Source organism: Bombina bombina, chromosome 4, assembly GCF_027579735.1.
Source record: "Bombina bombina isolate aBomBom1 chromosome 4, aBomBom1.pri, whole genome shotgun sequence".
Lineage (NCBI taxonomy): Eukaryota > Metazoa > Chordata > Amphibia > Anura > Bombinatoridae > Bombina > Bombina bombina.
This window is the reverse complement of record NC_069502.1, coordinates 848,790,167-848,818,052: the sequence shown is the minus strand read 5'-3', so window position 1 is coordinate 848,818,052 and position 27,886 is coordinate 848,790,167. Positions and strand designations below refer to the sequence as shown.

At 36.3% G+C, this 27,886-nt stretch overlaps 1 protein-coding gene across 1 annotated transcript in view; it reads left to right on the top strand.

Annotated features, from left to right (window-relative positions):
* The window catches only part of LOC128657976 (zinc finger protein 605-like), a 173,615-nt gene that overhangs the window by 44,765 nt on the left and 100,964 nt on the right, over positions 1 to 27,886 (top strand). The window contains exons 3-4 of the mRNA XM_053712416.1: positions 21,404 to 21,551; positions 25,735 to 25,841. Coding sequence (XP_053568391.1) covers positions 21,404 to 21,551; positions 25,735 to 25,841 — 255 coding nt within the window. The remainder of the gene's footprint in view (positions 1 to 21,403; positions 21,552 to 25,734; positions 25,842 to 27,886) is intronic.

Sequence of the window (27,886 nt, the reverse complement as noted above, 5' to 3'; positions counted from 1 at the left end):
ATATGTTACTTTATGAATCCGTATTCATAAGAGTATTTGGAAACATATATTTCAAATTAATAACATTATGTATACATATATGTGAAATGTATTACAATATTACAACTTATCCAAATTATCTTAGATTATGTACCATTTTATGTTCATCTAAAATATTTATAAAGAGAGAGAGAGAGAGTTAGAGAGATTTAGAGAGAAAGAGAGAGAGTTAGAGAGATTTAGAGAGAAAGAGAGAGAGCGAAAGAGATTGAAAGAGAGAGAGCAAAATATATTGAAAGAGAGAGAGAGCGAACGAGATTGAAAGAGAGAGAGAGCGAAAGAGATTGAAAGAGAGAGAGAGAGCAAAAGAGATTGAAAGAGAGAGAGCAAAAGAGATTGAAAGAGAGAGAGCAAAAGAGATTTAAAGAGAGAGAGCAAAAGAGATAGAAAGAGAGAGAGCAAAAGAGATTGAAAGAGAGAGAGTGAAAGCGATTGAAAGAGATCTAGCGAAAGAGATTAAAACAGATCGAAAGAGAGCAAAAGAGAGACAAAGAGAGAGAGAGATAGAAATAGATAGAGAGATAAAGTGAGAGAGATAGAAAGAGACCGAAAGAGAGAGAGCGAAAGAGAGAGAGAGAGAGAGAGAGAGAGAGAGAGAGAGAAAGAGACCTAAAGAGAGAGAGAGAGAGAGAAAGAGAGACAGAGAAAAATAGAGAGAGAGAGCGAAAGAGAGAGAAAGAGAAAGAAAGAGAGAGAAATAGAGTGAAAGAGATCGAAATCGAGAGAGAGAGAGAAAGAGAGAAAGAGAGAGAGCGAAAGAGAGCGAAATCGAGAGAGAGAAAGAGAGAGAGAGAAAGAGAGAGAGCAAAATAGAGCGAAACAGAGTGAAAGGGAGAGAAAGAGAGCGAAAGAGAAAGCGAGAGAGTGATAAATATAGAGAGAGACAGAGTGAAAGAGAGAGAGAGAGAAAAAGAGAAAGAGAGCAAAATAGATAGAAATAGAGAGAGCAAAAGAGAGAGAAAGAGAAATATCAATATATATAGATTTAGAGATATATATAGAGAGAGAGAGTGAGCGAGAGAGATATCGATCTATATATATATATAGATATCGAAACACACACATATATATATATATATATATATATATATAGAGAGAGAGAGAGAGAGAGAGAGAGAGAGACAGACAGAGAAAAAAAAGTGCCACAGACAATTGATTAACATTAATATATCTTAATCGAGAATCTAAAGCAATTTTTTAAACATAAAATTATTTAAATATAAATTAATAATATAAAGATATAAGAAATTGAAGACATTTTAACTTTCAATAATGAACTTTAATAATAATCCAATAAAAAATTATAACATAAAAAACCAAACTAATAAAATAATTAAGATATTGAAATAGAACATAGTTTAATGTTATAGTTTTCTTTGAGCAAATCTTGATGTATGCTTTTCAATGAGTAATTTTTTGTCCGGGCGAGGTGTGGAGGCAATGTTTGGTGGTAAAAGCATGTTTTTTGATTCCCATGAATGTGTCGATGTGCCTTCCACTAAATTCAAGACCTCAGTACTCATGTTATGGATGTAAGACAAATCCATGTCATCATATACTGGTCGCACCATCCATTCCTTTTTACTTTTTGGGAAATATGTGTCGAATTGCAATTCACCATAACTTCCACTTCGCGATGTTGGGTGCTTAACTTTTGATTGAACACGATGTGTGTTCATGTTGTTTGCCAGAGCAGCAAGTTTTGTACGAGCCTCCATAGCATCCATCCTGAAATGGATTCTTTTTGGTCTATACTTCAAGACCAAGCTATGGAAGACCTCAAGCTTACTGGTATGACAGAACAAATTGAGATGTCGTAAATCTTTAATAATTTGATCATTCAAAACTATTTTCTCCAACTCATGGAAAGCCTCTGATTGCTTTGTCAGCCATTTTCTCTTTCTTTCTTCATCTTTTTTTAATTCTCCATGACCACATGTCCATTCTACGCCATTGTCTATCCAAGAATGTATATTCAGTACATGATATAGACATGATTTCCACAATTTTTCCATCTTCTCAACGTCACCTTCACAAGAAACACTGCAGGACCATAAATGATTGACAATTGATAATACCCATTTGGAAAGTTCAGAACAATTTTTCTTTCTACTGACTGCAAAAATTTTCTTTTTTAGGCTTTTTGTGTAATGCCAAATGTCAAATTGGTGATTGATGTTTTTGTATTCTTCACGCAGTATTTTCCTTATACTGACATGCCTGTCGGTGGCAACGATCACTGGCATCAACCCCTTGCTTATCATTTGGTTCATTGCACGACGAAATCCTTTTGCTTCCATCGCAACTGATGATGTGGTCTCAGTGACTTGAATAATTTCCACATTTAAAATTTTTTTGGATTTTGCCTCCATGGTTGTATATGTACAATATTTGGCCGAAAATCCTAGACTATCGCATTGTCCGTCTCCTGTTATTGCGATACCACGACCTTTGAAAGTTTCAAGATTTTTGGAACATTCTTCTTTCCAGAAGGTGTCCACAGTTGGAAACAGAAATGTTTTCTGGTAATTGTAAAACGTTTGCTTTGAAAAAAAAGGTATACCAAAATATGTAAAGTAATCACTAATTTTTTCAAATTGATTACCTGTGAAAAGTAGAGAGGAACAGGCAAGAATGTTTCCTACTGGTCGTTGACCGATAGTAGGTTGACTATACCATAGTGCAGAGTTATGACCGGATTCACATTCTCCGGTTACTATCAACATAGTCCCTACTAGTCTTTTTTGAGTTGACATCATTGGAGATTCACAGTTGTTTTTGAAGTGGCATGGGATTAATTTTACCAATTCATCCAAACATCGTTCAAATACTATGTATTTTTTTTCTTCAACAAATGTAGAATTGTTGACTTCTTCTTGAATTGAAAATTCGTCCATGGTTTCCTCAGTTGTCTCTGGCAGGTATGTAGGATCTTTTGATCCTGTGTCTTGGTCCTCAATCATATCGTTGTCATCATTTTCAGAGTTTAATGAAATGAATGAAATTTCTGAAACTTCACTCACTGGTATTATATCAGCTATAGGATTACTGATAATTTGATGTACATTAGCATTTTCCATATCCACTTGTAACAATGGATTCTGCAGTAAGTTAGTTTCTGTACCCTCAACCATAATTTCTGCACTTCTAAATGCAATGCTGCCTTCGATAGTATTGTCGTTAGATATGTCACCCATAGTCCAGGTGTATTGATCTTTTTTTTTAAATAGTCCCTTGTAGAGGTACCTTTCGAAAAAGTTGGAATAATTTTGTAGGTTTGTACACTTGAACTCAAAGTGCCATGGAATTTCTCAAATTGCGTAGAGCTATCTTTCAGAACTATATTTTCAGTACTAGTAGAAGAATCTGTTGTGATGATATTACATTTTTGACCACAGGCGTGACATCTTTGAATTCTGCTTCTTTTTTCAATTAGAAAAGCTGTTGTTGAGGTGGATGGGGATTCATGGAAAGTTAAAGCTGATCCAGATGCATCTGGTTTATCAGTCGATGGTGTTTGAGAATAACGAGTTAATCTTGAAGGAAATATTGTTGGTGCAGCATCTGGTTTTAATTTCTTGTTCACGCCATGTGTGTAGTAGCAATCGGGATGGAAATGTTTGGAACACATCCTGTATCTTAGGTTTTTATTTGTATCAAAGATACGTTGGACCATTATTTCCATTTGATCGCCTGTATATTGATTGGTTTGTTGCAACCACAATTTAATCTTTTCATGAGTCTTTGGAAAGACATGAAAGCTGACATCTTTTTGACCACCTACTCTCTTGCTAGAGCTGGTGCACCCAATTACAATGCAGTCCGGCATATCTGAAAAATAAATTAAAATCAATGACTTACTTGTATTAACCGTATTTGAAAATAACATATATGTGTTATTTTTTAAAAAAGTTTTAATTTTATACTTAAAAATAATTTTTTATATTGAAAAAGATAATAAATATCTTTAAATAAGAAATTAATACAGTAATGTAAGTTTAAATGTTTAAATTTAATAATATAAATTTAAAAAAAATATTGGATAACTATGAACGTTATGCAAATATGCAGATTAGTTATTTTTTGTCATGAATAAACATTAAATAAAATAAATATCGGGTATTATAATGTAAGAGATGTTGTAGACGATGTTTACTATAACAAGTACAGGTTTACAACAGCATTTATATTTTTTATTAATAATAATAATAATAATCAAAAAATAAATTCAGATTTTAATTTCTAATCAAATAAAATAAAGGGTGGTGCACAGGTCACAATTGACAGTTGCCCACCAAGGGTGTGTACTATAATTTAAAAAAAAAAAATAATAATAATTATATAGAACTTTATTTAAAAAATTATATCATGTCAGTATGACAGGTTCTAATTTTTTTGTAATTTTTATATGTATACATGAGTTAGTGTTTATTTTTTAAAACTCAGTCTCTATGTGTGTGTGTATGTGTATGTGTGTGTGTTTCTATTTATATCTAAAAAAAAAAAAATGTCAAAACTTGTCACTACAACATGGTGTTTGTCAACAATGTGAGAGTAAATAGAATACTAGTAAAGACAGTACGTGGGTGCTGGACCATGTCACAGAATACTATTCAAACTGTATTTATTTCTTGTGCCTGCAGGGTAATACAGACTGTGTCACTAAATGAATATATATAGTAATGTTGGATTACAGAGTCTCACTATATACAGTAATTAGGGATTTCATTCCATCGAACCGACTGTGGGAACAGGGTACATCGTTTTGAAGTGATGTATGTTTGTCTATCTGTCTAATTCTATTTTTTTAAATTTCATTCTCTATATGTCTCTCTCTATATGACTATTTCTATAAATTTATCTATCTTTACGACTCTATCTCTCTATTTAGATTTAAGTGTATGTCTGTATCTGTCTCTTTCTATCTCTATCTTTCTCTATATGTCTATCACTCTCTGTCTCTGTCTCTATTTCGCTCTCTATATTTCTATATCTGTCTCTTTCTATTTATCTCTATCTCTATGTCTGTCTATCTCTGTCTCTCTCTATCTTTCTATCTTTAACTCTCTCTCTTTCTATCACTGTCTAGCTCTGTATGTGTATCTTTCTCCCTCACTGTGTCTCTCTCTCTCTAACTATCTTTCTCTCTCTCTCTACGTCTCTCTCTCTTTCTGTCTCTCTCTCTCTCTCTCTCTCTCTCCTTCTGTCTCTCTCTTTATGTCTCTTTCTATCTCTCTCTCTCTTTCATTCTCTCTCTTTCTATTTTTCTCTATCTGTCTCTCTCTCTTTTTGTCTCTCTCTCTCTTTGTCTATCTCTCTTTCTGTCTCTATCTATTTCTGTCTATCTATATTTCTGTCTCTCTCTATTTCTGTCTCTCTCTATTTCTGTCTCTCTCTCTTTCTGTCTCTCTCTCTTTCTGTCTCTGTCTCTCTCTCATTGTCTCTCTCTCTTTCTCTGTCTCTTTCTCTTTGTTTCCTTCTATGTTTATCTTTTTCTCTAACTTTCTCTCTCTCTATCTTTCTATCTCTGTCTTTCTATATCTGTCTCTTTGTATCTCTATCTTTCTCTCTGTCTCTCTTTCTCTCTTTATCTCTCTCTCTTTCTCTCACTGTCTCTCTCTATCTCAGTGTCTATCTCTGTCTCTCTCTCTCTCTTTCTATCACTCTATATCTATCTCTCTCTTTCTCTGTCTCTCTCTTTCTATATCTGTCTCTTTCTATCTCTCTCTTTTGTCTTTCTCTATATCTTTCTCTCTCTCTTTTTATCTCACTGTCTCTCTATATCTGTCTCTCCCTCTATTTCTCTCTCTATATATTTTTATCTCTCTCTGTCTCTCTCTCTCTATCTGTCTATCTCTCTTTCTATCTCTCTATTTCTTTTTTATATCTCTATCTCTCTCTCTCTATCACTCTCTTTCTATCTGTCTATCTCTGTCTCTCTCTCTCTCTTTTTCTATCTATATCTCTCTCTCTTTCTAGCAATGTCTCGCTCTGTATGTGTCTCTCTCTCATACTGTATATCTCTCTCTGTCTCTATTTATCTCTCTCTCTCTCTCTGTCTCTCTTTCTATCTATCTCTTTATTTCTGTTTATTTCTATCTCTTTTTCTATCTCTTTCTCTATCTCTCTCTATGTGTCTCTGACTCTCTCTGTCTCTGTCTCTCTGCGTCTGTTTCTCTATCTCTCTTTGTCTCTATATCTCTCTGTCTCTATGTATCTCTGTCTCTCTGTTTCTATGTCTCTATCTCTATATAGATATATATATCTATATATATATATATATATATATATATATATATATATATATATATATATTGTAGCTTGATAGTGTAGGGAGAACTCACAGTGCTCTTTGTGTGTGGACAAAATTATTTATTTACAACATCTGGTAGATATATATTTATATATACATATATATATATATATTTATATATAAATATATATATATATATATATATATATATATAAACATATATATATAGAGAGAAATAGAGAAAGAGATCTCTGTGTCTCTCTCTCTTTATCTATATATATATTAATCTATATTTATAAAAATATATATTTTTAGATAGAAAGATATATATATATATATATAAATAAATATAGATATATATATATATATATATGTATATATATATATATATATATATATATATATATATGGATATAATTATAAAGATATATATATATATATATATATAGGATTTGTTTTAGAAACAGCTAGAAAGATATAATGATATATATTGACGTAAAATATATTTATATATATATTTTTTAAACATAAATATGTAATCTATTAATTGATATATATATATATATATATATATATATATATATATATAATTTTAAAATAAATATAATGATTTATAAGTAGAGTTCTATATATTTTTATTTATTTGTTCTAGGATTAAATGTTGTAACATATTTTGAATTCTATATATAGTAATATCTGTTTCTCTGTCTGTAGTGCTTTGTTTATCTATATTTCTGTTCTTTCAGTCTAGAATGAAAGGGGTGTGAAATATTTGAAAGATAACACTAAAGAACAGATAAAGACAAGAGGATTTAAAAAGCTATAAAATCTCAAATTCACAGTAAAGCACCAAGGAGAAAGTTTTTAAAGTTAAAAACCACATTGCATCAAATAAATTTATTTAAAATCAAAGAAAAGAATATCAAAAATCAAAGAAATGTAACCTGAATATTGAGTGCAAAGAAGTGAGAACATAGAATGAATTATAAACATTATAATAAAAATATTACTGTAAAGTTCAATATATATAGAGATATTACAAAAAAATTACATTGGTATGCTCAGAAAGTAAAATTGGATCATTTGAAAACATTTAGAAGCAAAAAAACAAATTGAATAAACAAAAGAGTAATGAATGAGCAATGTAGATGATTATAATTTTTGGAGATGAAATAAATAGAGATGAAAGAATAAAATAAAAACAAAAGATATTTGCTATTGTACCTCTATTATATGATCATATTCTGAGGCAGCATTAGTTTTTTTTTTAAATAATATATTAATTTGTGTAAACAATAACTTATATATTGGTCTAAGTAACACTCTCAAAGCTATTGAAAAATATGACAGCGTCGCAAAAATAAAGGATTAGATACTTAGAAAAAGTGAATTGTAAAAGAAAGATGCTATAAATTCATAAAAATAAAGGCGATTATAAGTATACTATTTCATCTATTTACATTCTATCATTTACGATTTTGTTATATCTTATTATTAGACTTTACTTACTTGGAGAGATCAAAGAAATCAATTTGAAAATGGAGCGCAGAAAAATGTATTGCTGTTGCTGCCAGCGATGAAAGTAACTAACACGATCAATGACTAAACGCTTTCAATCGCAACAATGTATCTGGCAGCGGGGTGAATTTGCGCATGCGCATAAGATAGTGCCTCTGTGAACGCGCATTGACCTGACGAAGACAAAGGGGTGAGAACGCTTCCTGTAATAACAGCGATAAAGAAGGAAGTGGCATGGGGGAGGAGGATTGAATAGAACGGTTGCATATACAAAGATTGGATTACAGGTAAAATAAATAATGTAAAGCGAAAAAAAAGTTAGCGACTACCTTATTATTGATATTTATTTTAAATAAATGAGGTCAATAAATATAAACTTTACCTTACCTTTAATAACTATTGTACCTAGTTAAAATAAATACAAAGTTGCCTGTAAAATAAATATAAATCCTAAGATAGCCACAATGTAATTATTAATTACATTGTAGCTATCTTAGGGTTTATTTTACAGGTAAGTATTTAGTTTTAAATAGGAATAATTTATTTAATGATAGTGTAGGGTTACGTGTAATTGTAACTTAGGTTAGTTTTTATTTTACAGGTAAATTTGTCTTTATTTTATCTAGGTAGCTATTAAATAGTTAATTAATATTTAATAGCTATTGTACCTAGTTAAAATAAATTTAAATTTGCCTGTAAAATAAAAATAAATCCTAAAATAGCTACAATATAATTATTATTTATATTGTAGCTATATTAGGGTTTATTTTATAGGTAAGTATTTATTTTTAAATAGGAATAATTTAGTTAATAAGAGTAATTTTTATTTAGATTTATTAAAATAATATTTAAGTTAGGTGGGTGTTAGGGTTAGACTTAGATTTAGGGGTTAATTAGTTTAATATAGATGGCGTCGGTATAGGGGGGGCAGATTAGGGGTTAATAAGTTTAATATAGGTGGCGGCGGGGTCCGGGAGCAGCAGTTTAGGGGTTAAACAATTTATTTATTTGTGGTGGGGTACGGGATCCGCAGGATAGGGGTTAATAAATTTATTATAGGTGGCGGCAGTATAGGGGGGCAGGATAGGGGTTAATAGGTATTATGTAGGTGGCGGCGGGGTCCGGGAGCGGCGGTTTAGGGGTTAACATATTTATTATAGTTGCAGCGGGGTCCGGGAGTGGAGGTTTAGGGGTTAATAAGTTTATTAGAGTGGCAGTGGGCTCCGGGAGCGGCGGTTTAGGGGTTAACATGTTTAATATAGTTGCGGCGGGGTCTAGGAGCGGCGGTTTAGGGGTTAATAACTTTATTTAGTTGCGGGGGGCTCCGGGGGCGGCCGTATAGGGGGTAGAACAGTATAGTATAGTGTGAGTGCTTAGTGACAGCTTATCAATAAAGCTGTAGAAAACCCGAAGAGCAGCGAGATCGGATGAGTGATAACTATCACAGTCCGCTGCTCATCGCACCGTACTTGGTGCGCGGCTTTTTGACAGCTTTTTTGATAACTTTGGCGAGCATATTCAGGTCCGCGGCGGCGATGTGAGGCGAGCTTAGGCGGGCGTATTGGGGCCGGCGATGGCAGGTACGTACGGTGCTTGATAACTAGAGGCCACTGTGTCTTGCTGAAAAGAGTATTTGCAGTGTCTTGCAGGATTTCACTGCTTTCTAACGACAGAGGCAAACTACCGCCCTGCCGGGGGGAGAGTGGGATGGTAGGCCGCAACCTCTAAATCATTCCGGCTTGCTGAATATTATAACTGTTCCAGAAATAATAGTATTGTATGAAAGAGCTTGCTTTGCTGTATAATCATATATAATCTTATTCGCCTAAGTTATCAAGCCCTAGATACCGGCAAAAGTAGAATTTAGTGACGTAAGCTTCGATCCGCCGGACTTAGTCCGACACAGATTGATTCTTACGTCACTCCAGATGTTCCGCACACAAGTGCGGCACAATCTGACTACTTTTGCTAGTTATCAAAAAACTAGCAGGTATGCTCGGCACTTTTCTGGCCCAGCGTACCTGGTTTTCAAACCGCCGCCCTGGAGGCGGCGAATCCCATAGGAATCAATGGGAGTTTGACCATAGCGAAAGTTCATGTTCGCTGCTGCCAGACATCCCATTGATTCCTATGGGAGCTGTCTACAGCTAACACCCTAACATGTACCCCGAGCCTAAACACCCCTAATCTGCCCCCCCTACACCACCGCAACTAAATAAAGTTATTACCCCCTAAACAGCCGCTCCCGGAGCCCACCGCCACTATAATAAATATGTTAACCCCTAAACCGCCGCTCCCGGAACCCCCCGCAAGCTATACTAAATATGTTAACCCCTAAACCGCCACTCCCGGTCCCCGCCGCAACTATAATATATCTATTAACCCCTAAACCGTCGCTCCCGGACCCCGCCCCCACCTACATTATACCTATTAACCCCTATCCTGCCCCCTATACCGTCGCAAACCTATAATAAAGTTATTAACCCCTATCCTGCGGATCCCGGACCTCGCCGCAACTAAATAAATAGTTTAACCCCTAAACCGCCGCTTCTGGACTCCGCCGCAACCTATATTAAACTTATTAACACCGAATCTGCCCCCCCCTACACCGTCGCCACCTGTAATAAATTTATTAGCCCCTATCCTGCCCCCCCTACACCGCCGCCACTGTAATAAAATTATTAACCCCTAAACCTAAGTCTAACACTAACCCTAACACCCCCCTAACTTAAATATTAATTAAATAAATCTAAATAATATTTCTCTTATTAAATAAATTAATCCTATTTAAAACTAAATATTTACCTTTAAAATAAACCCTAATATAGCTACAATATAAATAATAATTATATTGTAGCTATTTTAGGATTTATTTTTATTTTACAGGCAACTTTCAATTTATTTTAACTAGGTACAATAGCTATTAAATAGTTATTAACTATTTAATAGCTACCTAGTTAAAATAAAGAGAAATTAACCTGTAAAATAAAAACTAGCCTAAGTTACAATTACACCTAACACTACACTATACTTAAATAAATTAATCCTATTTAAAACTAAATAATTACCTGTAAAATAAACCCTAAGATAGCTACAATATAAATAATAATTATATTGTAGCTATTTTAGGATTTATATTTATTTTACAGGTAACTTTGTATTTATTTTAGCTAGTTAGAATAGTTATTAAATAGTTATTAACTATTTAATAACTACCTAGCTAAAAGAAATACAAAATTACCTGTAAAATAAATCCTAACCTAAGTTACAATTAAACCTAACACTACACTATCATTAAATTAATTAAATAAATTACCTACAAATAACTACAATTAAATTAAATTAAATAAACTAACTAAAGTACAAAAAATAAAAAAGCTAAGTTACAAAAAATAAAAAAAATAAGTTACAAAGATTTAAAAAATATTACAACAATTTTAAGCTACTTACACCTAATCTAAGCCCCCTAATAAAATAACAAAGCCCCCCAAAATAAAAAAAATGCCCTACCCTATTCTAAATTAAAAAGTTACCAGCTCTTTTACCTTACCAGCCCTTAAAAGGGCCCTAAATTACAGAAAATAAAAAAAGATTACAAAAATGTTAAACTAATTACACCTAATCTAAGCCCCCTAATAAAATAAAAAAAATAAAAAATAATAAAAGTCCCGACCCTATACTACATTACAAAGTAACCAGCTCTTTTACCAGCCCTTAAAAGGGCTTTTTGCGGGGCATGCCCCAAAGGATTCTGCTCTTTTGCCTGTAAAAAAAAAAATACAACCCCCCCAACATTAAAACCCACCACCCACATACCCCTAATCTAACCCAAACCCCCCTTAAATAAACCTAACACTACCCCCCTGAAGATCATCCTACCTTGAGTCGTCTTCAGCCAGCCGACCCACCGATGGAACCGAAGAGGAGATCCGGAGTGGCAGAAGTCATCATCCAGGCGGCGCTGAAGAAGTCTTCCATCCGATGAAGTCATCATCCAGGCGGCGCTGAAGAAGTCTTCCATCCGATAGAAGTCTTCATCCAAGATGGCGTCCCTTCAATTCCGATTGGCTGATAGGATTCTATCAGCCAATCGGAATTAAGGTAGGAAAAATCTGATTGGCTGATTGAATCAGCCAATCAGATTGAAGTTCAATCCGATTGGCTGATCCAATCAGCCAATCAGATTGAGCTTGCATTCTATTGGCTTATCGGAACAGCCAATAGAATACGAGCTCAATCTGATTGGCTGATTGGATCAGCCAATCGGATTGAACTTCAATCTGATTGGCTGATTCAATCAGCCAATCAGATTTTTCATACCTTAATTCCGATTGGCTGATAGAATCCTATCAGCCAATCGGAATTGAAGGGACTCCATCTTGGATGACGTCCCTTAAAGGAATATCCATTTGTCGTTAGTCGTCGGGAAGAAGAGGATGGCTCCGCGTCGGCTTGTCTGAAGATGGCTCCGCTCCGGATGGATGAAGATTGAAGACGCCGCCTGGATGAAGACTTCTATCGGATGGAAGACTTCTTCAGCGCCGCTTGGATGATGACTTCATCGGATGGAAGACTTCTTCAACGCCGCCTGGATGATGACTTCTGCCGCTCCGGATCTCCTCTTTGGTTCCATCGGTGGGTCGGCTGGCTGAAGACGACTCAAGGTAGGATGATCTTCAGGGGGGTAGTGTTAGGTTTATTTAAGGGGGTTTTGGGTTAGATTAGGGGTATGTGGGTGGTGGGTTTTAATGTTGGTGGGTTGTATTTTTTTTTTTACAGGCAAAAGAGCAGAATTCTTTGGGGCATGCCCCGCAAAAGGCCCTTTTAAGGGCTGGTAAGGTAAAAGAGCTGGTAACTTTTTAATTTAGAATAGGGTAGGGCATTTTTTTATTTTGGGGGGCTTTGTTATTTTATTAGGGGGCTTAGATTAGGTGTAAGTAGATTAACATTGTTGTAATATTTTTTAAATGTTTGTAACTTATTTTTTTTATTTTTTGTAACTTAGCTTTTTTATTTTTTGTACTTTAGTTAGTTTATTTAATTTAATTGTAGTTATTTGTAGCTAATTTATTTAATTAATTTAATGATAGTGTAGTGTTAGGTTTAATTGTAACTTAGGTTAGGATTTATTTTACAGGTAATTTTGTATTTCTTTTAGCTAGGTAGTTATTAAATAGTTAATAACTATTTAAAAAACTATTCTAACTAGCTAAACTAAATACAAGGTTACCTGTAAAATAAATATAAATCCTAAAATAGCTACAATATAATTATTATTTATATTGTAGCTATCTTAGGGTTTATTTTACAAATAAGTATTTAGTTTTAAATAGGAAAAATTTATTAAAGTATAGTGTAGTGTTATGTGTAATTGTAACTTAGGCTAGTTTTTATTTTACAGGTTAATTTCTCTTTATTTTAACTAGGTAGCTATTAAATAGTTAATAACTATTTAATATCTATTGTACCTAGTTAAAATAAATTGAAAGTTGCCTGTAAAATAAAAATAAATCCTAAAATAGCTACAATATAATTATTATTTATATTGTAGCTATATTAGGGTTTATTTTAAAGGTAAGTATTTAGTTTTAAATAGGATTAATTTATTTAATAAGAGAAATATTATTTAGATTTATTTAATTAATATTTAAGTTAGGGGGGTGTTAGGGTTAGTGTTAGACTTAGGTTTAGGGGTTAATCATTTTATTACAGTGGCGGCGGTGTAGGGGGGCAGGATAGGGGTGAATAAATTTATTATAGGTGGCGACGGTGTAGGGGGGCAGATTAGGGGTTAATAAGTTTAATATAGGTTGCGGCGGGGTCTGGGAGTGGCGGTTTAGGGGTTAAACTATTTATTTAGTTGAGGTGGGGTCCGGGAGCGGTGGTTTAGGGGTTAAACAATTTATTTAGTTGCGGCGGGGTATGGGATCGGCAGGATAGGGGTTAATAACTTTATTATAGGTGGCGGCGGTATAGGGGGGGCAGGATAGGGGTTACTAGGTAGAATGTAGTTGGCCGCGGTGTCCGGGAGCAGCGGTTTAGGGGTTAATACATTTATAAGAGTTGCGGTGGGTTCTAGGAGTGGCGGTTTAGGGGTTAATAACTTTATTTAGTTGCGGGGGGCTCCGGGGGCGCCGGTATAGGGGGTAGAACAGTGTAGTTAGTGTGGGTGCTTAGTGACAGGCTAGCAATAAAGCTGTCAAAAAGCCGAAGAGCAGCGAGATCGGATGAGTGATAACTCTCACAGTCCGCTGCTCATCGCCCCGTACTTGGTGCGCGGCTTTTTGACAGCTTTTTTCATAACTTAGGCGAAATTTTGAAGGTCCGCGGCGGCGATGGTAGGCGAGCTTAGGCGGGCGTATTGGACTGGCGAAGGCAGGTAAAGTAGACGCGTTGATAACTACCCCCCATGGTTGTAATGGTGCAATACAGTCAATATAAGGATTTCCAAAATTTAGCAATACAAGTTATGACAGCAGTACAAATAAATGCAATCCATTTGTTTTGTAATTTGAGAGACCTAACAATGAAGTATGAGCCTTCCGCTAAACAGTTCTGATAACAAATGGTAGGAATGAAGTTATTGATTAAAGGGACAGTCAACACCAGATTTTTTGTTGTTTAGATAGATAAACAACAAAAAGATAGATAATCCCTTTATTACCCATTCCCCAGTTTTGCATAACCTACACAGTTATAATACACATTTTACCTCTGTAATTATCTTGTATCTATGCCTCTGCAAACTGCCCCCTTATTTCAGTTCTTTTGACAGACTTGCATTTTAGCCAATCAGTGCTCACTCCTAGGTAGCTTCACGTGAGTGAGCTCAATGTTATCTATATGAAACAGATGAACTAACACCCACTAGTGGTGAAAAAATATCAAATTAGAAGCGGCCTTTAAGGTCTAAGAAATTAGCATATGAACCTCCTAGGTTTAGCTTTCAACTAAGAATACCAAGAGAGCAAAGCAAAATTAGTGATAAAAGTATATTGGAAAGTTGTTTAAAATTACATGCCCTATTTGAATAATGAAAGTTTATTTTGGACTTCACTGTCCTTTTAAGTAAAGTCTTGAAGGAGTAAGAAACCATCTATACATCTTCAAATAGCTCTCTGAGATTAGCACTAATGGTGAAGGCTAACCCCCTTTGTAGGTCTATGCTCCATTGCTCCAAAGATTTTTGGAAATTAAGGTCTGCCTCCCATCTGGTCATTAGTAGAAGTTTTTGTTCCTTCAAACATAAATTGAATATAGAGTAGAGACCCGATATTGCACCTCTATACCTATTATGGGATAGACACAAGATATCCCCAAAAATTGCCATTATCTAATAGTAAAGGTTATAGTTCTAAAAGTTTTCTATGAGCTCTAGGTGACCAGAGTAAATAATAGAGTGGATCAACCTCCACCATTTCTCCTTCAAGATTAACCCAAATTAATCTATCTGCCGAGTTGTGCTACAGCGCAGTCTGTGCTATTCTCACTGAGTAAAAATAAGATTGTAGATCAAGGACTGCCAATCCCTATCCACTTCTGCGAGAAAGCATTGATTTTATTGCTTTTGTGGCCCATTGAAAGTCAAAATTAAAAGCAAACTTTTTTTGGTATGTTCAGGAAGATTGACCTCAATCCCTTCACATTTGTCATTATTAATTTTAATATTAAGCATCTTGAAAAAGCCTTGTGAGAAGGTGAAACGCGTTGATTTGAGGACTGTGTCTGTAACAAAAGTGGCTCATTAGCATTTTGAGTCAAATCTCTGTGCAGAGACTGAATCTTTCACCCCCCTGTGGGTTAACTTCCATGAGCCGTTTTTTGAAAGCGGCTATTGGCTGGCCCCAAACACGTGACGCAGAAGCGTCTGAACGGCCACTTTCACGCTCACAAGCCATGACAGATCCAAGCCAGGCAGGATCCAGGTGAGGATCATTGACAGAAATGGCAAAAGAAACTCCAAAAGTTTTCCTATAAGCAAGCAAGACTTAGGTACGTTTCTTCTTCTCCAGCCGCAAAAAGTGGAAGTCCGGATGAGCAGGTAAAAAACACTAGCTGACAGGACTGTGGAGAGGAGCAATAAACATTACACAATTTTATACGGTAGATTACAGATATACTGACAAGTTAAAAGGAAAAGTGGCACAAGGATGGAATCGCTACTAGAAGTGGCTATCGAGACTTTGATATAGTTTCACTGGCTTTCCACACGCTGGTGTTTGTTTTATAGAACACTTGTTTTTATAGAAAGCCTTTTTTTTAGCATCATTTCAGTTTATAAGAGAGTGTATATCCTAATTTTTAGACTGTATATTGAGCTCCTGTAGTGACTGGTCACTTTTTTATGTTATATACCAGAATAGTATATAATTTCAATTAATAACTTATTTTATTAATTGTTTGGTTCGTCAGATATCTTTCCTTCCTTTGGGTGGTATATTTTGCTGTATAAGCTCTGTTCCAATAATCCTTTTTTCTTGTTCAAACACAGATTTCCGTACCCATAACAGTAGTTATCCCTTCTCCTCTAGGGACCTGCATAGAAAGTGCATACATACCAGCAAATACAGCAAAGGTAGGATCACCCATGGATAAAAAAAATATAGGAAAAAAAAGAAAACAAGACAAAATAAGTATAAACAAAAAAAAACAGTTAATTAAATAAAAAAGAAACAATGCATAAATAGGATTTGAGTTAGCTGGTTGTTACATGGAATAATATTTAAACTTTAAAGCTGAAAACAAATTCACACTGAAGTGAAACAACTGTAAAACTGAGAGACTGTCATGTATCAAGCTTAGTCTAAACCAGCCAAGCCGGGGAGGTAATATGTACATATTAGATGTTTCAATATAGAAGCTATAGCTCCATTATCTTTTTCCCCCTCCCAAACCGTATTTGCTATTATATTATCTAGAGAGAAACATTGAAGGCTGTTTTCTAGTTAAAGGGACACTGAACCCAATTTTTTTCTTTCATGATTCAGATAGAGCATAACATTTTAAGCAACTTTCTAATTTACTCCTATTATCAAATTTTCTTCATTCTCTTGAAATGCAAGAATGCCCATTTTTGGCAAACAACCTGGGTTGTTCTTGCTGATAGGTGGATAAATTCATCCACCAATAAAAAAATTGCTGTCCAGAGGTCTGAACCAAAAAAAAAAAGCTTAGATGCCTTCTTTTTCAAATAGAGATAACAAGAGAATAAAGAAAAGGAGTAAGTTAGAAAGTTGCTTAAAATTGCATGCTCTGTCTGAATCAGGAAAGAAAAAAATTGGGTTCAGTGTCCCTTTAAACCTTAAGCATTTTAAGAAATCAATAAGTAAGAAGTCAGAACTTACCTGAAACTTAGCAGCACCTAAGCTCAAAACATTTGTAAGTACAAATAAATGAGATTATATTAAGAGGTAGGCGTTTAAAGGCACAGGCTGTATTTGTCAACTAGTTACCACTAAGTAGACATGTGCATGGCGAAAAAATTTGGTTCGGTTCGATTCGGATTTTTTTGAATTTCGGTTCGGATCGATTTGAATTTGGAAAAATTTGAATCAATTCAGTTCGGATTCGTTTCGGATTCGAATAAATTCGGCTGGATTCGGTTCGGTTCAGAAATTCGGAATTTCGGTAAGTGTTAGGTGGGATTAGACTAGTATTATGTACTGTATATTAGGTGTAACCCATAGCAGAGTGATATAACCTAATATACTGTACAATACTAGTGTAATCCATGGCCATCCGAATCTACCAAATAAATCCGAATAAATCCGAACCTATTCGGATTTATTTGGCACTAATTTAATTCGGAAATTCGAATCGATCCGAATCCCGAATTTTACGAATTCGGCCGAATTTCCGAATCGATCCGAAACTAATCGCACATTTCTACCACTGGGTGACACTCTCAAACTGTGGAAAGTGCAGATTAGGAAACTGTTCCAGCATCAGCATTGTTAGATTTCAGAGGTGGAGGACCTCTGAGTTTACCCACTTGTGTCCAGGAGCGTGATAAAGGTTTTCTTGGAGAGCATTGTGATAATGGCTTATCTGTATCCTCCTTTGGGATATGCAGTTTCTGCAAAATCTTCCTTCCCTCTTCCACTGTAGAGCAGGAATAAGAGAGTTTGTTATATAGAAAATACATTTAAAACGGGGAGTTCCAACGATATTTAATATTGTCTTTCATTTAAGGGACATGAAACCCAAAAAATGTATTTCATGATTTAGGTAGAACATACAATTTTAAACAACTTTCATATTTACTTCTATTATCATATTTGCTTCATTCTCTTGGTATCATTTGTTGAAGGAGCAACAATGCACTACTGGTTTCTAACTGAACACATGGGCGAGCCAATGACAATCGGTATATCTATGCAGCTAGGACCTAGGTTCTTTGCTGCTCCTGAGCTTACCTAGAGAAACCTTTCAGCAAAGGATAAGAACTGGAAGAAACAAATTAAATAATAGAATAACATTGGAAAGTTTTTTAAAATTTAGTGTTCTGTCTAAATCATGAAAGAAAAAATTGGGTTTCATGTCCCTTTAAGGCTGAAATGATTTGCTTGATTTTTCTCTTTTTCTTCAATGTAAGAGGAGACAGGTCAGAGAATATCTGGATTTTGTTAACCTCAATATCTAACTGTGGCGCTTTTCTTCTTGAAGAAGTTGTTGTTTTGTAGAGTAATAATCAAACTTATTACATCACAAACTGATGAGGAATTGGAGGGTTTATTTAGGTCTCTATGAGCTCCGTCCATCATGAAAATAGACTGCGCAGTATAGGTAATAACGGTTGGAAACGTTTTATAAGAGTGTCATTCATATCTGTGTAGGTTTCAGGAAGATTTCTCACTCGCAAGTTAGATCTCCGAGATCTATTTTCTAAGTCCTCTAATTGGGTCTAAAGCTGTAAATGTGTTCTTGTTGTATTAATTTGTTCTGGAAAGAAGGTATTTTTCCAACAACCTCTTCCAATTTATCCTCAAGTTCAGCCGTTCTATTATCGATCTCCAGGATATCCCTTCTGAGGTCTCCTAGTGCAGATTTCAATTCCTCTTGGAAAATAGCTTTGATCTGCTTAATCAGATCTGTATGTTCTGTGGCTTGATGCGAGTCCCCTTTAGAAGTGGATGTTTCATCCAATTCTTCCATGTCCTGTTGAGCCTGAGAAGCCTACTGATGAATCTTCTTTTCTGATTGGGCTTTATGTAGGCAGTAATTCACAGACTAGTTTCGTCCTTTCATGGTAGATTCATCCCAATCCGTTTAGAGACTGCAGCTCTATAGCTGGTAGATGTAGTTAATAAGATAACAAATCTGGATGTACTGATGAACAAAATTTAGATCTAAACTGTTGCAGGGAGGGTTCTCATTGCATTATATTCCAATTGTGGTGGAGATACCTCTGCGACTCGGCCCGGTCAGACCAGATAGTGAAGAAACATTAAAGTCCCTCAGTACATTATAACCATTGTGAGAGTTATGTGCTACATATAGGGAGAATGCTACAGTTTGGAAATGGTACTCTGCTATTTTGCTATAAAGACATGTAAAGCAGTGTCATGCAGGGGAGCTGAGTCACAGGTATAGGATACTTCACCAAATAATATTGTTATTGCGTATTTTAATAATGTACACTGTCCTGGTAAGACTTAACAAGATAACCGGAGGGATGTTGTAGAGATCTCAGAATAAAGCGTACTTTACAACTTCTGTAGACTTGCACTGTTAGAAGGTATATAACAGTCCTGAAGGCGCCATTTGGAATATGGCCACCCCATACACGCATAGAAAATAAAATATGCTACAACACTGATAACACTCTTAGTTATATGCAATACAGAATATTTACCAAGGTGGTCGAGGTAAGCCAATACTGCTGTTGGAAACGTGTCTGTTTCACGTCTTGTGTTCCCCTTTGTTGGTTCCCACCAGGCCGCATAAATTCGATTGCACTGATGCAAATGTCAATGATCTCCATTGCCTTCAGAGTTTTAAACTCCGGATGCCAATCACAATCCTGGGGTTGCAACTTCTATTTCCAGTCAAATATTGTGTGAAATTAGTTCTTTATCTTATGTTAAATCTCACATGGAGCAGGAGCCACAATTGCACATGCTTGCTCAGCACGAGCCTTGGCTCTGCTCCCCAAAATAATGTTTTTTAGATCCCTCCTTTTATGTTATTACTCCGGGACTCCACAGCTTTGGTATTAGTTCCCAGAAGTAATTGTGGACTCTCACCACTTGTATTAAAGAAAACATAATTTATGCTTACCCAATAAATTTGTTTCTTTCATGGTTTTGAAAGTTCCTGAGACACCACCCATTGATTTTGGGATAAGTATTTTCTTTAGCATATCTTTTTTTCCCCTGCTTATTTAATGGCTCTCATTGCTTTTCCTTACCTCATTTCGCTTGGCTGTACATTAGGCTGAGGTACATGTGAGGTGGGAGGGGTTTTATAGAGGTCTTGGGGTTTGGGAATCTTTGCCTTCTCCTAGTGGTAAGGAAGATTAATTCCCAGGAGTAATGGATCGTGGACTCTCACCACCATGAAATAAATAAATTTATCAGGTAAGCATAAATTCTCGGATTTTTTCATGATTCAGATAGAACATACCATTTTAAACAACTTTCTATTTTACTTCTATTAGGTATAGGCATTCAGATCTTTTGTTAGATAATGAATACGGAAGCTGGAGGCGGTTTGTAGGATTCAGTTCTTTTCGGAGCTGGATTTAATTTTGTAAAAGGTCACCACACTAAGATCTTTCACAAGAGTCTCCAAAAAGAGCTGAATCCTATGAACTGCCCCCTACTCCTGCATTCAAATCCTAATGAAGCATCCGAATGCACATTCCCTAACTTCTATTTTCAATTTGTCTTCATTCTCTTGGTATCTTTTGTTGAAAAGCAGGTATGTAAGCTCAGGAGCGTTCATGTTTTTGGAGCACTATATGGCAGAAGCTTTGTAAGAATGTTATCCTTTTTCAAGAGTACTCCAAATTCCTACCTAGGTATCTCTTCAACAAAGGATATTATGGAACAAAGCAAATTTGATAATAGAAGTAATTTTTTTTTTTTAAAGCGACATGATGCAATTGAAAGTGATTGAGCATAACTGTATAAAACTTATTAGAAAATATTACCTGAACATATCTGTAAAATTTCCTCAGTAGCCACATCTCATTGTAAAGGGATTTTAAACAGCCAATCAGGACTTGCTAGAGAGCGCGCATCTGACTTGTGCAGCACAGTCATGTTATTTCCCTACTCAATTTAAGGAAATTTTACTATAAAATCTCACAAAAAAATTGTTATATAGAAATGCATTACATAAATAATATATATAATAATACACATATTGCAGAAATATATAATAATAGCAGCATTCCATTGCTGGGAATATGACAATATACCATTCAGGGCACAGTGACTCCCTTTACTGACTCATCTGGCCCGGTGTGTATTTCCTACTTTCTGTCTGTGTCTCTGGATGTTCTTAGTAACATTATCCTGGCTCTGTCAGTAAAAGTGTGTGACAGAACCAGTCCCTGTGTCAGCGCTGAATGAGTTGTGTGTGTTTCAGGTGCCTATAAAGTGTGATGATGTTGCTGTGTATTTCTCTATGGAAGAGTGGGAGTATATAGAGGGACACAAGGAGCTTTACAAGGACGTTATGATGGAGACTCACCAAGCACTAAGTACTATGGAGGTCCTAGGAAATGAGAGCTCAGGTAATGCTGTGTAGTAATAAATATCTCACTGAGGAAATGCACAAACATTATAGAAGTGACTGACAGAGAGTAAATCACCAGGCAATCTGTCATGAGTGAACTAATAGACTGTCAAGAACATTTTTAAAGGGGTGTGAAAAGCAAAAATGTCATGAATTATATATAAATATTTTTATGTTTGAAAACTTATTTATGTAACAGACTAGTAGAAAACGCATGATGTATTCTTAGGTTTTGATTAGCATTGTCAGTCTCTAAAAGGCTGTTAAAAAAAGGTAGATTTATCCAGTAACTGGTCATCTTTTAAAAAAATCTGGTATACGTTATAAGATATACTACAACATGTGTTTCATTATAAACAAAATAAACTAATTATATTCTATACTAGTCCTAAAGCCAGTGTACATGGGCCATTTTTTTGCAGTACAGTGGTCCCACCCCTTGCTCTCTCTCTCCCCCCTCTCTTTTGCTCTCTTTCCCCCCTCTCTTTTTCTCTCTCTCTCTCCCCCATCTCTTTTGCTCTCTCCCCCCTCTCTCCCCCTTCTTTTGCTCTCTCTCCCCCTCTTTTGTTCTCTCTCCCCTCTCTTTTGCTCTCTCTCCCCCCTCTTTTGCTCTCCCCCCTTTTTTCTCTCTCTCCCCCTCTTTTGCTCTCTCTCCCCCTCTTTTGCTCTCTTACTCCTCTCTTTTACTCTCTCTCCCCCCTCTTTTGCTCTCTCTCCCCCCCCTTTTGCTCTCTTTCTCCTCTCTTTTGCTCTCTCTCCCCCTCTTTTACTCTCTCTTCCCCTCTTTTGCTCTCTCTCCCCCTCTTTTGCTCACTCTCCCCCTCTTTTACTCTCTCTCCCCTCTCTTTTGCTCTCTCTCCCCCTCTTTTGCTCTCTCCCCCTCTTTTGCTCTCTCCCCCTCTTTGGCTCTCTCCCCCCTCTTTTGCGCTCTCCCCCTCTTTTTTCTCTCTCTCTCCCCTCTTTTGCTCTCTCTCCCCCTCTATCCCCCCTCTTTTGTTCTCTCTCCCCCTCTATCCCCCCTCCTTTGCTCTCTCTCCCCTCTCTTTTGCTCTCTCCCCTCTCTTTTGCTCTCTCTCCCCCTCTTCTGCTCCCCCCTCTTTTGCTCTCTCCCCCTCTCTTTTGCTCTCTCCCCCTTCTGATCTCTCCCCCCCTCTTTTGCTCTCTTCCCCTGTTTTGTTCTCTCTTGCCTCTCTTTTGCTCTCTCTCTCCTCTCTTTTGCTCTCTCCCTCTTTTGCTCTCCATCTCCCTCTTTTGCCCTCTCTCTCCCTCTTTTGCCCTCTCTCCCCCTCTTTTGCTCTCTCTCCTTCTTTTGCCCTCTCTCCCCCTCTTTTGCTCTCTCTCTCCCTCTTTTGCCCTCTCTTTTGCTCTCTCTCCTCTCCCCCCTCCTTTGCTCTCTCTCTCTCCCTCTTTTGCCCTCTCTCCCCCTCTTTTGCTCTCTCTCCTCACCCCCCTTTTTTGCTCTCCCTCCCTCTCTTTTGTTCTCTATCCTCCCTCTCTTTTCCTCTTTCTCCTTTCTTTTTGTCTCTATCTCTCGGCCACGCTCACTCCCACCTGGCCATGCCCCCATCATGAGCGCTCCCGCCGACCACGCCCCCTTCATGCACACACTCGGCAATGCCTCTTGCCACGCCTGCCGGCCACTCCCCCTCACGGCTTTCCCATCCGGCCATGCCCCCCACTACGGAGCTCATCCTCTCTGCTGCTCAAGGCCAGGTATGTTTGTCCTCGCGCAGTCTCTACTACGCATGACTGCATCTGACAAACATACCATTCTAGGATTAGAACTAACAGATCACAGTAATGAAAATCCAGAAACAGGAGCACATGCAGACCTTGTACAAGATATTCAGCCAGTGTAGACCCCATCAGACGTCGCTGCAGGTAACAGATCTATGGCAGAAGCTGCTTTTTATCTTTTTTCACAATTTGAAAGCTAAAATAATTTAATTCCTATTAATAATTATGTAACTGGCTGTAAGACAGAAAAATTACAATGATTAAAATATTGATGTTCATTGTTTTGCTGATGGAGAACAGTGAACAAATTCTCACTAACAAAATGGAGAGCATCAGTGAGCTGTGAAGGGGAATTACACATAGGGGTAAACTACATGATCTGGGTCAGGAAGTTATGGTATATTATAGACCAAACTATCCTGTAGCTCTGTAGTTCCTGAATACGTATATATATATATATATATATATATATATATATAAAATCTCTGTTAAAGGGCTGATTAGTCATTATCACTGATAGATCAGCCGAGGAGCACATACACAGTGTCAGTCTGGGGGCATATAAAGTGTGTGATTGTTACATACACACTATGTGCACACTTGTCTCTCAATAAAACATATGCACAGAGCGTACACGTCAATAACATGCACCATGGGCATATAAATATTGCCAGTCTGAGAGCTCAGGAGTAGTTAACCCCTAATATGCCACCCCAATGTCGCCACCACTATAATAAACATATTAACCCCTAATCCGCCGCACCCCTGCTTTGCAAACACTAGTTAAATATTATTAACCCTTAATCTGCCGCCCCTAACATCACCGCCACCTACCTACATTTATTAACCCCTAATCTGCCGCCCCCAATGTCGCCGCCACTATACTAAATTTATTAACCTGTAAACCTAAGTCTAACCATAACCCTAACACCCCCTAACTTAAATATAATTCAAATAAATCTAAATAAAAATTGCTATCATTACCTAAATAATTCCTATTTAAAACTAAATACTTACCTATAAAATAAACCCTAAGCTAGCTACAATATAACTAATAGTTACATTGTAGCTATCTTAGGGTTTATTTTTATTTCACAGGCACGTTTCTATTTATTTTAACTAGGTAGAATAGTTACTAAATAGTTATTAACTATTTACTAACTACCTAGGTCAAATAAATATAAATTTGCCTGTAAGATAAAACCTAACATGAGTTACACTAACACCTAACCTTACACTACAATTAAATAAATTGCCTAAATTAAATACAATTACCTAAATTACAAAAAAAACAAAACACTAAATTACACAAAATAAAAAAAAGACATTATCAGATATTTAAACTAATTACACCTAATCTAATAGCCCTATCAAAATAAAAAAAAAACCCTAGCCTAAACTAAACTACCAATTTCCCTTAAAGGGCCTTTTGCGGGGCATTGCCACAAAGAAATCAGTTCTTTTAACTGTAAAATAAAACCTAAAAATTCAAACACCCCCCAACAGTAAAACCCACCACCCACACAACCAAACCCCCAAATAAAACCCTAACTAAAAAAACCTAAGCTCCCCATTGCCCTGAAAAGGGCATTTGGATGGGCATTGCCCTTAAAGGGGCATTTAGCTCTTTTTCAATTGCCCAAACCCTAATCTAAAACTAAAACCCACCCAATAAACCCTTAAAGAAACCTAACACTAACCACTGAAGATCCACTTACAGTTTTGAAGAGCCGACATCCATCCTCAACGAAGGAGGATACAGCCCATACAGTAGCACTATCAGTATGTTTACAACCTTGCTAGCAGCTACATGGGTGCCTATAGCAAATGGGTCTGTGCATAGAACTCAGCAAGACAGAGAATTACCTCATGCCCTCTATATATAAAATCATTTATTTGTTCAGCCCTGATCTAGTGAGTAATCTGGAACCTCTGGAAGACATTACATCAAGTTGCTTCAGAATTAAGTTGTTCAGCCAATTCTAAATATCAAAGATAATTGGCTAGTTATGACAACTATACGTGTAGCTAATAAAGACAACAATCCTTTACTGTTGTCTTTATAGAGCTTGAGTAGTGTCAGGTCACATGTCCATATTTACCATCAGAAGCCACAGGCCTGAAACACACTGATTTGTGTCTGCTGGACTGTAGCTTGTTTTCTAAAACTACTTTAAGGGGGTATCAAATTGTAATATTTCTTATCTTATGTGAGGTATAGCGGCTGTTGGAACACTAGTGCTGTATTGTCCCCATGTCAGGTATGGGGGCTGTTGGAATACTTGTGCTGTATTGTCACTATGTTAGGTATATGGGCAGTTGGAATATTAGTACCTTATTGTCCCCATGTCAGGTATAGGGGCTGTTGGAATACTAGTGCTGTATTGTCCCCATGTCAGGTATAAGAGCTGTTGGAATACTAGTGCTGTATTGTCCTGTATCAGGTATAGGGGCTGTTGGAATATCACTGACCATGAACAAGATGAAGAAGAAGCTGCCTGAGCGTATACTGAACCATATCCTGGAGATTCTTTTCCTTCTGACGGGAGAGGTAAGAAAACATCATAATGACACCATGGTAACCTCTTGCAGTGAATATGTGTATTAGTTGCTTAGCAACAAGATGTAACAGATGCTCAGAGGAAAAGAAAAAGCTGAAGTTTAAGGTGTTAGTGCACATACAAAAGTTTAGAGTTGTTTTGGGAAATTCACCAAAGGAGATAGTTATTTCCCAACAGCCTTTTGTTATTTGTTCTATCATCCCCATACACAGGCCAGCAATAAGCAGCTTATGAAGTAATGTCAGGCTTAGGCTAAAAAAAAACAACTTATTTATATTGTAGTGCTTATTGTATAGAATGGCCATAAGCATGTGTACATATGTCATATATAGATAATATCTGCACGGACACCGGCTAGCTGGTTAGTCTGCTTAGATCCTATGCTGAAAACTTAATTCAATGTGTTCTGGTTCATGTATAGATGACATTTTATATTTATTTTTATTTTTGTATCAGTTGGTGCATTTCTTCACATAACAATATATCCTCAGTAATACAGAGCGCATCATCGTAAGCCTCAGCTCTTGCCTTCAGCATTTTATATTCTATATCAGTTACTTTCTTTCCAAAGATATGGTGAGTCCATGGCTTCATCAATTACTGTTGGGAATATCACTCCTGGCCAGTAGGAGGAGGCAAAGAGCCCCACAGCCAAACTGTTAAGTATCACTTCCCTTCCCACAAACCCCAGTCATTCTCTTTGCCTTTGGTGCAAGGAGGAGGTGAAGTTTTGGTGTCTGAAGAAGATTGGATTTATTTCACTTCAATCAAGATTTTATTATTTTGAAAGCCAGAGTAGGTTTGCTCTGATCTTTCTTTTCAAGATTGGGTTTAGCCGTACTGCACGTTAGTCTCTTCAGAAGGGCAGTGGTGACTTTTAAGCAGTTAGGAACTTGTAAGGTGGGCCTTGCTGCCTTTTCCTAACATTGGTGCTGCCCTAATATAGAAAGCCAAAGTAGGTTTACTCTATTCTTTATTTTTTCTATAGGTCTTTTTGAGGAGCAGCGTCCTCACACGCTGCCACAGGCTGTGCAGGTAAGTGCTGTGTCTTCAATGTATGGGGACTTGCACTTTAACAAATACTTATTCCTGGCATTCCTTTAGAATTCCTAAACTTCTTTAATTTCTTCAAGATGGTTTAGATAAGGGTGTATCTGCCAGCACTTTGAAAGGTCAAATGTATGCACTTTCTGTGATGTTTCACAGAAAAATTGTTCATCTTCCAGACATGTATTGTTTTGTTCAGGCTTTAATTCATATTAAACCTGTTATTGAACCTATTTCTCCTCTATGGAGTCTTAATCTGGTGTTAAAGATCGTACAGGCTCCTCCATTTGAGCCTATGCATTATTTGGACATTCTTTCTTGGAAACTTTTTTTTCATTTGGCTATCTCTTCAGCTAGAAGACTTTCTGAACTGTCTGCCCTCTCTTGTGAGTCTTCTTATCTGATTTTCCATCAAGATAAAGCAGTTTTGCAGACTACTTTTACATTTTTACCTAAGGTTAAAGGAACACTAAACCCAATTTTTTTCTTTCATGATTCAGATAGCGCAGCAATTTTAAGCAACTTTCTAATTTACTGCTATTATCAATTTTTCTTCGTTCCCTTGCTATATTTATTTAAAAAGCAGGAATGTGATGCATAGGATCCGGCCCATTTTTGGTTGAGAACCTGGGTTATGCTTGCCTTTTGGTGGGTAAATGTCAGCCTCCAATAAGCAAGCACTATCCATGGTGCTGGATCTAAAATGGGCTGGCTGCTAAGATTTACATTCCTGCTTTTAAAATAAAGATAGCAAGAGAACAAAGAAAATTTGATAATAGGAGTAAATTAGAAAGTTGCTTAAAATTTCCTGCTCTATCTGAATCATGAAAGAAAAAAATTCAGTTCAGTGTCCCTTTAACTATCACAACATTAATAGGGAAATTGTCATTGCCACCTGCCCTAATCCATAGAATGATACTGAAAGAACTCTACATTCTTTGGATGTTGTTAGTGCTTTGAAATTGTATGTTGATGCTTCTAAGGATTT